This window comes from Orycteropus afer, unplaced genomic scaffold (assembly GCF_000298275.1).
Source record: "Orycteropus afer afer isolate SDZICR_OR568_19922 unplaced genomic scaffold, OryAfe1.0 scaffold00234, whole genome shotgun sequence".
NCBI classification, from domain to species: domain Eukaryota; kingdom Metazoa; phylum Chordata; class Mammalia; order Tubulidentata; family Orycteropodidae; genus Orycteropus; species Orycteropus afer.
Window position 1 is genome coordinate 1350660 of NW_006921821.1, and position 14196 is coordinate 1364855.

The window sequence follows — 14196 nt, forward strand, 5'->3', positions numbered from 1 at the left end:
AACACCTAGCAGGGTTTCATTCTGTTGTACATAGGGTCACAACACGTCAGAATCAATTCATCAGCACCTAACATTTATATTTTCTTGGATTATATCCATCTACATAATAAAAATTAATTTTACACTTGGCTCTACTTAAAAAGTTTCTGTGAGCATCAAATGAGACATTAATCTAGGCCAATGAACTACAAAAATATAAAGTATTATTAATATTTTTTAAAAAGGAGTGCTCCCTTTAGAAATCAAGAGACTAGATGGAGTGTCAGTTTGATCACAAGATGGTGGAGGTTCCCACTGGGCCACTAACTAGTTGAGAATTACTCTTGAAATAGACACTGAATCAACACCCCCCACCCCAGCAAAATACACAAACACTTGTGGAGATTAACAGAGAAAAAGAATTGTCCTATCACAAAAAACCCTATTCATTCGAGAATAAAACTGAAAAGAAAAACTGGAAAACCAAAGAACCAAAGTTTAATTCAGAGCTTCCAATCGTTTTTCTGGTTCAGTAGTGGCCAATGAAGTGAAATCAGAACAGACCTGAATTTGTAAAATGTGGGTGTACCTGAATGATTAACAGAGCAGAAAAAATTATGGGCTGACACCCGGTAGAAACTTAATTTCCCTCTTAGCAAACAAGGGCAACATGCATGTTGCATAACAACCAAATCTTGACTGGCAGAGATAGAAATGGCAGTGCCCTGCTCAAAAATGGTGGCAACTTTGACACTTTGAATATGTGTTGCCCTCAGTCATTATAATAAACTGATCAGGCTCTTGAAAGGGCATGCTATGCCTCTTCCAAGGCTTCAATCACAGGGCTTCGACCTATAATTTTTCGTTCTGGTTTTCATTCTGGCACACCCACATTTTATAAATTTGAATCTATTCTGATTTCACAGCGTTAGCCATGACAGAAATGGTTCAAAGCCCTAATTTAATTAAACTCAAAGTTATTTAACACACTAAGCAATCTTGCACAGTCCTACCTTTAAGTCCAAACTACCTCACTGTGGTGGTTAAGTTTGTGTGTCAACTTGGCTAGGCCTGGCTGAGTGGCCGGGCAGCTGCATGTAGTACTCCCCATGGTGAGATTGATACTTAAAGCCTCCAAACTGTAAGAGAATAAACTCCTGTTTGTTAAGGCCATCCTATTTGTGGTATATTCTTGTCAGAGTAGCACTAGGTATCCAGAACACCCATTAAGTAAGAATGCTACTTCTGTTAAACTACATTCAACACATACATATCCAGGAACTAAAGAAGGTAAATATAAAGCAGATTACTGGGTTAGGCACAAATGCCCACAGCAAACAAAAATATTTTTCAGAAACTCATCTTTCAAGGTGTATTTCCTGAGACTGCTATTGACAAGTACTCTCCATCAGTCAAAAAAAGACCCAAATGAAGTATCTTTAAACAGAAGGAATTTAACACAAGAACTAGCTCCACAGTTGTTAAGATGCTAAACAAAATGGGTTCCTGGGTTACACAAATGGTTAACATGCTCGGCTATTAATGAAGTCCACTGAAGTGTACCTCGGTGAAAAGGCCTGGTGATCTGCTTCTGCAAAAGTAGCCACTGAAGACTGTATGGAGCACAGTTTACTCACACACACACACACACACACACACACACACACACACGAGGTCACCATGAGTTGGGGTTGCCTTGACAGCAACTGTGGTTTTTTTTTTTTAAGGTAAGTCAGCGATTAATAACTGATAAAAGCAACTACCACTAGGCCTGAGGGAACACAGAGAAAAGAGGGGGTGTTACTGCACTCAGGAGCTCAGAGGAAGGAGGCCTACAAGACTGAGCTTGAATTTCTGAGGAGGGTAGGCCTGGCAGAACCTGGTACGTGCATGATTTCTGAGGCCCGAAGGGGTGGGCCCCTCAGGCAGCACTCCAAATGCCACTAGAGCCTCTGACTGGATGCAGTGAGGCTGGAGCTGGAGATCCCAAAGGAAGCTGGACTCTGGAGCCAATTGACAGGAATGGGACAATGAGAAGCAAGACCCTTCTCTCTGCCCAAGTTCCTCAAATCACAGATTTTAAAAGGAAGAACTAGGGAGTTTGGCAAATGTGGAGTCCTGCCCCAGCATCACAGGGCAGAAGATAAAAGGGTGGGTTTGAGGTGGGAGATAAAGACTAATAATCAACAATCCATGATCAAGTGTTGATGATAAAAGTTACATGTATATTTTCCCACCTCCAACACTCAAAAGATATGGCTTTAGGAAAAATAGTGTCAGATATACACTTTATAATTGTACAAACAAAGGTGCCAACTCAACTGTCATTCATAAATACAAAATTTTATTTGCACTTCATTAGTGTAGAAAGACCACAATGCTTTTCAATACCACAACATTCAAGACACGCCAAGTTATTCAAATACATAATTACTTATTTACCTTGACTAAACAAAACAGTGAAGTTTAAAAGATATACCAAAGATAGAATTCACAAATTCATTATCAGACCCCAAAAAAAAGAACACAGTCTAGGCTTAATAGGAATAAGCTCCACCATAAGGGGAAAAGTTTTATCATTACAAAGGTACAGAATGTTTAGGCAAATACAGGTATGTTCTTTGATATAGTAAAATGTATCTTTTTAAAATTCCTTTAAACAGAATTTGTTTAGGACAGCAGCGTTGTTTTAAAATCTTCTATAGTTTCAAAAACACTTCTTATCTTTGTAGTTCTTAAAAGCACAGGGTTTGTCGTTAGGAAACCATGACAGCGATTCTGCGGCCTTGGGACTCTAACTATAATATCCTACCATATGTAACACTAATAAATAATCAATGACAGCTATAAGTGGAGATTCGTGTTGTGCTGAAACACTCCATACTTCAAAGATAATTCAGCTGTGGGGAAAATGTCTTGTAAATAAAGAAAAAGCACTTAAGATAGCTTTTTTCAAAAAGTCTTTACTTTTACAAATTTCCTTTAAAACAGTAAGCAAAGCACCGCGTTCTCTCTTATCAGAATATCTTCTGTCCTCAAAATATAATTAACAAGGACAATTATACTATTTATTTCAAGAAACATTATACCTTTCATTTTTCCCATTCTTCATATTAGAAGTACTATGTTTCCCAGTGTATATACACTAGACATTGGGATAATGAATGAAATAGAGTAATTTGGAGGGAAATATGTAATTATAACCAAACCTTACCCAGGATTGCATATTTGCATATTTACAAGTTAGTGTATAGCTCTGACTTGGATTACAAAGTGCGAAAGGAATTATCAAAATGATTGTAGTGCAGAATAGAACATTTTTTTCCCCTTCCCAGGAATTGTCTCCACTGTGTCTCCAAAGTAGCAAATCAACAGCATCGGACATGTGGTCTCGGTGGAGGCAGTTCTGGTGGAATCTCAGGTTCTGGTTGTAATGAGAGGATACTGTTGGACAATTCATTCCTTAAAATATCCAGAGGCATCTTTAAGACAAAGGAAAAGACAAATAACATTTGTTGGACAAACATAGTTTACTATAAAATGTATATATAAATTCTTTGCAAATCATACAGTAACACAAAAACAAAGTACTGTTATATAAACCTCTCCAATCATCAAAGTTGAATGAGACATGAAATATTAAGCCAAATATTAAAAGCTAGTTTCTCTGAGCTTTCATGTCAAAACACTAACACTGCCCAGCCTATTTAAAACCATTTATTAAAAGAGAGTAGACCAACTCAAAAATATATGCTGTTTCTTTTCATAGAACCCAGTGTAATGAAAATTTAATATATTAAAATTTTAAAAAATGATCCTGTATTCTCATGGGCTCGTTTTATCATTACTAAACAAATAATCTCCCTTGACAATTATATAAACAATAATTTCCATAAAAGCTTCTGAGTTGTATTTGAAGTGAGCAGATTATAATTAATAATACTATAAATTTCCTGGGAGCTCTGGTAGCATAGTGGCTAAGACACTTGCCTGCTAACCAGACGGCTGGCGGTTCAAACCCACCAGCCACTCCTCGGAAGGAAGGTTGGGCAATCCTGCTTCCGTAGTGATACTGCCTCGGAAACCCAAGGAGGGGTCGCTATGAGTCGGGGCCGACTCGATGGCACATAACAACAACAACAACAATAAATTTCCTACTAAAAATCTTTGAAGGTAACCTTAAAGATACCTACTGCTGCTCACCGAAGCTGTCTAGCAAATCTCTTGAAACTCAACAGGCACGGGGCACCCACTGGGGAGTAGGCACCAAGGGTGGGCAGTATCAAGGGGCTTTTACCTCTCAGCTCTGAGACCTACGGACTTTGCTAGTCTCCATTGTGTGTATTTAAATTAATTCTCACGGGAAACAGGAAAAAAGAAAAGTAAACAGCCAGGGAACATGGCATGTTACCACACTGTGCAAGTCACACCCACCTCCTGTATTTCCATGCCAAGCATGTACATTATGCATCAACCTTAAGTGACACGAAAAACTCACAGGTGGAGACTGCAGCTGCGACAGCCAACTGGATGCCTTGGACCTAGTTAACTTCACCTGGTTCTTGAGCCTCAGAATTACTATCACACTTTCCTTTCTAAACAAAAATTCTCAACAAAAAAAATAATAAAATAAATAATAGGTTTCAAATTAAATACTTAGAGATCCTGCTCTTTTTACCTTTTTCAGAATGTCATCAACAAGTTTCAGAAATATTTCATCCACATTGAAATTATCCTTGGCACTTGCTTCACAGAACCGCATCCCAGTTATCTGCTGTGCAAACTAAGGAAAAAATAAATGCTAAGGGTGGGATGCAACATGGTCCACTGTAACAGCAAGAGGGCTGGCTTCCAATCCATCAGACAATTGTGACAGACTGGGAAGCCATCACCTCTGGGCTTCAGCCTCAAAGAGAAGGGGTGGGGCCAGGAGGTCTGTAGAGTCCCACCCATGAATAAGCATAAATTCCAAAAAAGGTAGTAGGGTCTTACATGATAAGTAAATTACACACACTCAACAAAACCCAAATCCCTAAGTTTTTGGGTCCTCAAGTCAAATTACTCACTAAAGTTTCTAAAATTGTAATGCATCCTACATTTAAACATGGCTATCATCAATTCTCCAGGATAGAGTCCTTAGCAAAAACCAAGGAAGGTTAAAATACATTAGAGGTAAGGGAAAACCATAAAAGTAACTGTCAGTTTAAGAAAATGTTTTCCCTGTACAAAATATAAGATTAAAAAATAATGCAGTATATACCAACATTTTTTCTCTGCATTTCAAAATGAATGTAAACAAATATTTGTGATTGCAGGACAAATGTACTTATAAATTCTTTTACAACTGATAGTGATGGCTCTATCTATATAGATAAAAAGTATGTAATAGTTATCATATAATAAATATCATTATACCATAGATATAAAATATGTTATTCTTTGTACTGTATATTTGAAATATTTTGTAACTTAAAAAGTAATTAAAACCCAACTGCTAAACAAAGAGCACTGTGCTTGCTTTCTTACGCTTCCGGTATCTTTCTTACCTTTTCACCTTGCTGTCTGGTGATTTCTCTGTCAGTTTCACAGTCCAACTTATTTCCAACTAAGAGAAGTTCTGCATCTTCTGAAGCATACTGTGGAATGGTAACAGAAGCTGCATTTCAAAGATGGGCATTGTCATCTACTAACAATATACACCAAGCCAGCATTTCACTCACTCATTCATTTGTTCATTCATTCCATAAGACTTTGAGAGTCTACGATGTACCAGGCAGGACTAATCACAATGGTGTATCAGTTCTAATATGGCTCACAGCATTTTAGAAAGCAGTTTGATAATAGGCATTAAGAACCACAATATTTCTAGCCTTTGACTCAATAATTCCTAAGGATCTAGCTTAAACAAATGATTCAAAGTACAGGCCAAGCTCTGAACTCAAAATGGTTATCAACTGAAATAATCCCAATGCCCAACAAGACCAATGAAGAATTAAATAAGAAAAATTCAAAATGCAGTTATTTAAAAAAGCCGCATGCTTTGGAAAAACATTTAATAACACATGAAGAACTTCATGATAGAAGATTTGTCAAAGAAGTAGGATTTAAAATTAAATGGAGCATGAGTCCAATTTAGCTTTCCAGAATGGCAGAAGTATAGTTTTTCTATTTACTTCTTTGTGCTTTTCTTCATTTCCAAATTTTGTGTAATGAAAAGTTATCATTAATTTCATAATCAAGAACAAAAGATAACTTGGGTAAGTCATTTAATTTTATGTATTCAAAAAAATTTTATTTGAGACTACAATAAAAGATAACCTGAACAGTGTGACCTTAACCAACCTACTGTGCCAGATGAGGAGTCTCAGCTTCTCTGCTGCTGATGTGTGGTAACTATCTGTTTGGTAGGGCTGCTGGAAGTACTAAAAGAGTAGTGTGTGGTACACACACAAAAAAAACCACCCAAGAAATAATAGATAGAACTTACTCAAGTAAAGGTAAAAAGAGGAAGTATCAAAGGGAGCATTAGTACCTCAAGACTTAGCATTTAATAAGTGAAGAGTTCACCAACTGGAAAGCTCCACTAATGAAGAACAAAAAGAGTGAAGCACATAATGGGGCCCAGCCCTTAGGATTTAGGTCATTTCTTTTGGTTTTAAATTCATTCTGTAAGTTCTGAAAAATTTTGGACAATAGGATTGCCCTTTTCAACTTCTCCCTAGGAGCATACTCTGTGGCTCCCTACCAGACAGAGAAAACAAATACAAAACACCCCCACCCCGGCTCCTGAGGAGCATAAAGTGCGGAGCCCACATCTGACCAACAGCTGGAAGCACAGGGACCTCCTCTGAGGACCAGTTCAGCTTTGTAACCACAGAAACCCTGGTCCCTAAAACATTGATAACATGATTGGTAAAAGGGGCAAACATTCTCCAACATTATTTAACAGGTTGTTTAAGTACAATTTGTAAACAAAATTCTATTTCTAACATATTAGGCATGTTTGTTATTCAAAGAAACTAAACATTAAATTATTTCATAATGGGAAGAAAATTCTAAATGTGGTCACATGTGTACCACCATCTCTCATCTCTAACTGCTCTCTCCCTTCTCAATGTGCTTTGGGGACATATTTTTTAGAGGGGATCCCACAGCTTACATTAGTTATGTAGACACCAGTTTTCTGAATATATTCAATCATGAGCCCAAGAATAACATCTTTCTCTGTTCTAAATGTGAATTACAAGACAGTGGTAATTGAGGGCGAGTGTCCAGTGGTGATGCACCATCCAAAGATGGTCCATCAGAAGACACTGTTGGGAAGGCAATCCCTGGAGGGTGCATGTACCTCAAGGGCACTCCGGTGGGTGGGCATTCACCGTCTACAGAAACGTGAGTGCCCTCTAGCTAATTCCATGGCAGAAGCAGGTATAACTGAATGACTATGTTTAGGATTGGAAGCCAGACAGTCCAAACCAAAACCAAACCAAACCCACTGCCATCGAGTCAGACCCAACTCATAGTGACCACTATGAGGCGGTACCACTACAGAAGCAGATTGCCCAACCTTCCTTCTGAGGAGTGGTTGGTGGGTTTGAACCGCCAGCCTTCTGGTTAGCAGTCAAATGCTTTAGGCACTATGCCACCAGACCTCCCAGACAGTCCAGGGTACCAGAATAAAACTCCCGGTTTTATTATTTATAAGCTGTGCGATCCTGAATTTAATTCTTCTTTTCCTCATCTCTAACACAGGAATATATATCTACTCTGAAGATTGTAATATGGAGTAAATGATGCTCAGTATGTAAAAGTATGCTCAATAAATATGTTTTTCCTTTCTTTTATCATAATTAACACCCATAAGCGAAAAATCCACATATGAGAGAAAAATGCAACACTTACTTTATCAATCATCTTCATCCATTTTGGTAAATCATCAAATGTCTCTTTCTTAGTGATGTCATACACTAATATGATCCCCTTGGCACTTCTGTAATAAGCTGAGGTAATACTGTTGAATCTCTCCTGACCTGCTGTGTCCCTAAGAAATGCAGCAGAAATCAGATTCCAAGCAATAAATAAAGTAAGGAGCTCCACATTCCATGCAAACATATAATTGTTTTTCTACTAGGAAGGAATAAGAGTACCATGGATATATTTTTTTTTTTTTCTTCCCCTGGTAACAAAAGTTAAAGACAGTAGTAAAAATTCTGGTTGACTAAAACTACTTGAGATACAAGGCATATTTGTACATTAGCAACTACAGTGGATGAATGGAGATGGATTATGAACCAAGATTAACAAAGTATCCAGAATAACTTTTTCCCTTAAAAGGCAATAAGCAGTGAGTATCACATACCATCAAAACATACATTCATGTATTTTTCTAAGATAAAACAGGAGAAAAAGTTTTAATACAGTACATATAAGACAGCTCATATTTTAGATGATTTACAAAACAATTGTAAATATACCTGAAAGCAATGATGGTACACAGGGAATACAAATATCACACATACGTGTGCACATATGCGTACACTCACACCCACAGGCAGTAAGTGGTAGGCATTCTAAGGCTGTAACAAAACGAATGCCCCTACATCCACAGAGAACTGATTCACTTCTCACTAGCCCCCAGCACCAGTGTTAAAGGTCAATCAGAGGCATGTATGGCAGTTTACCTACTGCTATTTCAGAGAAGAAAGAAAATGTTTCACGATTACACTCTGAGAAGGCAAAGTCCCCATTAGTAGAACTGGGTTGTCCTGTGGAGACAAGCAGCAGTTTATGGCCTGTGCCTGACCTCCATGAAGGCAGAGTGGGGCCCTTCTGCAATCATGTCCCTACCCACTAGCTAACTACTGTCTCTGTATCACACCAGTGGACAGGCATGATTTTTAGCAGTGGGGCTTTTTAGAGCTATTATAGTTAAACTAAAACATAAAGAGTTCTGGGTTCTTTCATATCTATATTTTGAGGTGTTTTTTTTTTAATTTAAAAAAGTTTTTATGACAAAAGGCAATCATATCAAAAGTGGGAAGGAAGAAGATTGATCCCAGAATAATTTAACTAAAGATACTAAACTCTTAAACATATGAAGGATTGACTCATTGGGTTTGGGGACTAGGAGCGCAAGCTCCGGGCTCAACTAGGTCAATCAGCATAACATGGTCCAAAAAGACCATCCTCTTATATGTTTGACTGGGGTCTTAATAGCTTGTGTGTAGCCATCTAAGATGCAACTATTGGTGTCTCTTCGTCCAAAGCAAAGCAGAGTGAGGAAAACCAAAGACTCAATGAAAAAATTAGTCCAGAGGACTGATGATGTGAATGAATCACAACCTCCACTACCCTGTACCTAGCTCCCTCTATCAACCACTCTGACTGGAGTCACAACAAAAAGTCTTGGACAAACAGGGAGAAAGTAAAAATGCAAAAAATTGAAAAACTTAGAAAAAGACCATACTTACTGATCTGACAGAGATTAGTGGAACCCTTGAGACTGTGACCCTTAGATACTCTTCAAGCCTAGAACTGCACTCATCCCTAGGGATCAACTTTCAGCCAAACAAACAATAGACAACAGGCCTATAAAGGAATAATAACACTAGAGAGGAATGTACTCCTCAATACAATCAACCATACAAGAACAAAAGGGCAGCATCTGCCAAAAACAAAGCTCAGAAGGCAGGAAGAAGCAGGGAAGATGGATGAATGGAAACAGGCAACCCAGGGAAGAAGGGGGAAGAGTGTGGTTACACTGAAGGGACTGCAACCACTGTCATGAAACAATTATGTATAAATTGTTGAATGGAAACTAATATGCTCTTTAAACTTTCACCCAACTACAAAAAAAAAAAAGAAAAGAAAAGAAAAGAAAAAAACCCCTGGGCACAGCAAAAACTTGTTTTCATATGAACTTTTTTTTAAAATGTATTTTCTTGAAATATAATTTATGTGCAGTGAAATATACAAAACTAAAGTGATATGGATCAATGCACTTTTTTTTTTTTTTTAAGTGTTCCCTCTCCTACCCTCCCACCCCTGGTAACCAACAAAGAAAAGTTTCCTTCCATATATAAACCTTTCCTTCACTTTTTACAATAATGAACCTCATACTGTGTTTGTCCTTCTGTGATTGACTTATTTCACTCAGCATGTCCTCCAAGTTCACTCATGTTAGCAGTGTTTTGCAGATTCTACATTATTCTTTGGTGTTGGATAGTAATCCATTATGTATATGTACCACAGTTTGGTTATCCATTTTTCTGTTGATGGGCACATAGGTTGTTTCTATCTTTTTGCTACTGTAATAATGCTGCGATGAACATGGGTGTGCATATATCTGTTCTTGTCCTACCTCTCACTTCTTTAGGACCTATACCCAGTAATGGAGTGGCTGGGTAAAATGGCATTTGTAATTCCAGCTTTTTAAGAAATCGCCATACTTTTTTCCACAGTAGCTGTATCATTTGTCGGTACCACCAATCGTGTATGAGTCCCAGTCTCTCCACACCCTTGCCATCATTTGTTATTTTCTATCTTGTTGAACTTTGCCATTAGTGCTGGGGTGAGATGGTATCTCATTGTTTTGATATGCATCTCTCTGATGGTTAATAATTGTGAGCATTTCTTCATGTATTTGCTGGGTGCCTGAATATCCTCTTTAGTAAAGCATCTATTCATGTCTTCTGCCTATTTTTTAATTGGATTGTTAATCCTTTTGTTGTTGAGGTGTTGGGGTTTTCTCTAAATTTTAGAGAAAAGCCACTTGTCAGATATGTAATTATATGCAAGTATGAATTTGTTTGTTACTGTCATTTTGTTATGTGCTTTTTCGTGGTGATTTCTTTGTTCCATACAATTTTCTTTGCTGAGCTTGTTTTTTTTATGAATTGTGTTATCACTTCCTTCATTACTACTGTTTTTGTGTTTGCTAAATATTAGTGCTGGTCCTCTTTTTTATTTTGATGTGAAGGTTTATCATTTTTCTTTGAGGTTATCCTGTGATTTATAATTTTCTTCCCAAGTTTAGAACAGTCTATGCTATATTGCAGTTGTGATGAGTTCCCTACAACTTAGAAGTTCTGTAACTACACAATTTTATCCCTCTTTTTGGTTTGTAGTTGTCCTCATTTGTCAATTGATGTCTCTGATTCCCTGATTACAATCTTGTAGGCTTATGTCATCATGTGTGTCAATGGTCAGTTGTTGTTTGCTGTTGTTGCTTCTCTGTCTAAAGGACTCCCCTTAGCCTCTCTTGTAAGGCTGGTCTGATTTTAACAAATTCCCTTAATTTCTGCTTATCTGAAATGTCCTAATCTCACCACCATATTTGAGGGACAGTTTTGCTGGGTATATGACTCTTGGCTGGAAATACTTCTCTTTCAGGGTTTTATATATACCATTCCATTGTCTTTTCGCCTGCATGGTTTCTGCTGAGAAATCCGAGCTTAGTCTTATTGGTTGCCCCTTGTAGGTAACTTTTTGTTTATACCATGCTGCTTTCAGGATTCTTTCTTTGTCTTTGGTTTTGGTGAGTTTGATGATGATATGTCTTGGTGATTTTGTTTTGGGGTCTATCCTGTTTGGGGTTTGTTGGACTTCTTGAAGGATATATTCTTATCTTTCATCATATCAGGGAAATTCTCTTCCAACAAATCTTCGACAATTTTCTCTATGGTTTTGTCTCTTCCTGTTCTGGAATTCTGATTACATGTAGGTGACTCCTTTTGATGGTATCCCACATGAACCTTAGGCTTTCTTCATTTTGTTTTGATCTTTTTTATGACTGATCCCTTTCCAAAGAAGTATTGAGTTATTTGCCTTCAATCTAATTCCGTCTTCCACTGATTCAGTTCTATCCCGTAGCCTGTTCAATGTGTTATCTATTTCTGAAAATTTCATATTAATCTTCTAGATTTGTCTGTAGATTTTGTATCATTTCTGATTTTTCACTTTGTCATTGTATTGTCTTTTGAAATCATTCTAGGGTTTTCTCTGTGTTTTCCTCAATTTTGTCAGTGTTTTCCTCAATTTGTCTCTCAATTCATCACAGGTACCTAAATATAATTCTTTTAAATTCCTTATCAGGGAGTTCCAATGCTGTGTCTTCCTCAGAAATGTGTTTTGGGTCTGTATCCTGGTCCCTTGTTTCTCCTGCTTTATCCTGCTTCTTTGTGTGGACCATGATGCTCTGTCATCTCCGAGGCATTGTGACATTTTTGTGTTTATATAATTGGTGATTGTATGTTGGAGTGACTTGCCCACAATTTTTGTTTTCTTTGTTTGTTATCTATGTAAGCAGGGTACTGTGCTGTGCTCCTCTTTTGTTAGCTGGCTGCACTTACACTCACCACCTGCTTCCTTTCCTGTGTCAGCCTCCCAAATGGCCCTGCCATTCTTGGCAAATGGAGCCTATTTTTAGGTCCCTGGAATTTGAAGAAGAATGCTGTCACTTTAAAACCCAAAATGGCTACTGCTTGTAAACATTCAAAATGGTTGCCCCCTCAGTCACTTTAAATATCCAAAATGGCTACCACTTGTAAACATTCAAAATGGCTGCACCCTTGGTCACTTTAAATATTCATTTCTGTATACATCCTTTCAAAGCTCAGGGCTCAGGGATTATCTTCTGCGTCTCTGTCAATTCATTTCTCTTTTCCTTATTGAAGAGGGTCTGCGTAGCTTGTCTGCCTGTTCCGCCATTTTCCATATGAACTTCTGCAATGTGAATATTCACATAGAAAAGCATAAAAGTAAGTTTTTATTTCTTAACTCATTTCTCAAGAGCTAACTGAGCTAACAATACCTTTGTAATGAGGCCTTTGTCATTCTGGAATAAAATTATAAGTATAAGGTAATTTAAGGAACTTTGGTGGCATAGTGCCTAAGGCATTTGTCTGTTAATCAGAAGGCTGGTGGTTCAAACTCCACAGAAGGAAGACTGAGTAGTCTCAGTAGTAGGCAAGCTAGTTCTGTAAAGTTTTGCCACCTCGGAAACCCAAAAGGGGTCGTATGAGTCAGAATCAACTTGATGGCAGTGAGTTTGGTTTTTGGAAGGTAATTTAGTAATTACATAAACTACCTCTTTAAAGTGGTGAAGAGCAAAGATGTCTCTTTGAAGACTAAGGTGTGCCTATCCCAATCCATAGTATTTTCAACCACCTCATATGCCTATGAAAGCTGGACAACGTATAAGGAAGACCGAAGAAGAGTTGATGCTTTTGAGTAGTGGTGTTGGTGAAGAATACTGAAAGTATCACGGACTGCCAGAAGAACTAACAAATCTGTCCTGGAAGAAGTGTAGCTGGAATGCTCTTTGGAAACAAAAATGGCCAGACTTCATCTCACCTACTTCGATCATGTTGTCAGAGGGACCACTCCCTGGAGAAGGATACCATGCTAGGTAAAGTGGAGGATCAACAAAAAAGGGGAAGGCCCTCAATGAGATGGACTGACATAGTGACTGCAACGATGGGCTCAGGTATAGCAAGCATTGTGAAGCTGACACAGGACCAAGCAGTGTTTCCTTCTGTTGAACACAGGGTTGCTGAGTCTGAGACTACTCATAGCACTTAACAACAACAAATCACATAAGTGTACAGGGAGCTCTGGCAGCACAGTGCCTAAGGCAACTGACTAATCAGAAGACTGCCAGTTCAAACCTACCAGCCATTCCTTGGAAGGAAAGTTGAGCAATCTACTTCCGTAGAGATACTGTCTTGGAAACCCAAGAAGGGGTCGCTATGAGTCAGAATCGATTTGACAGCAATAAGTTTGGTTTTTTTGGTACTTGAATACACACCTTGCCCTGACAAAACCAGACTTTTGTTCTCGAAGGGTCTAATCCCTGATCTGAAGGAAATCTATATAGAAGGAATAAGAGGAATAACAAAGATGTACAAAGAATTAGGTACTGGGCTGATAATAAACCATTTATTTATTTATTTATTCATTCCTTCATTCTGTCATAAAGCATTATGCTCAAGTCAGTTTTTTTTAAGGTATTTTTGCTTCTATAAATTGGTGTAACACGTAAGTTTCCTCACAAGGATAGGATCAAAACCTATTTGGGGTAGACAACAACCCTTTTTATATGCTTGCTGCTACCAGGCAGTTTGTTTGTTCAACAAATAGATGCCCCATTGGAGGCACTCACTCAGTTATGCCAAGAGATTTGGAAGACAGCTACCTGGCCAACTGACTGGAAGAGAT

The 14196-nt window shown here is 38.0% G+C and overlaps 1 protein-coding gene across 1 annotated transcript in view; it reads right to left on the reverse strand.

Moving 5' to 3' along the window:
* Positions 1 to 3347: 3347 nt before the first annotated feature.
* Positions 3348 to 14196, reverse strand: part of RAB12 (RAB12, member RAS oncogene family) — a 55422-nt gene continuing 44573 nt past the window's right edge. The window contains exons 3-6 of the mRNA XM_007949009.2: positions 7882 to 8020; positions 5526 to 5615; positions 4658 to 4762; positions 3348 to 3461 (exon numbers count right to left, since the gene is read on the reverse strand). Of these exons, the coding sequence (XP_007947200.2) occupies positions 3348 to 3461; positions 4658 to 4762; positions 5526 to 5615; positions 7882 to 8020 (448 nt within the window). The remainder of the gene's footprint in view (positions 3462 to 4657; positions 4763 to 5525; positions 5616 to 7881; positions 8021 to 14196) is intronic.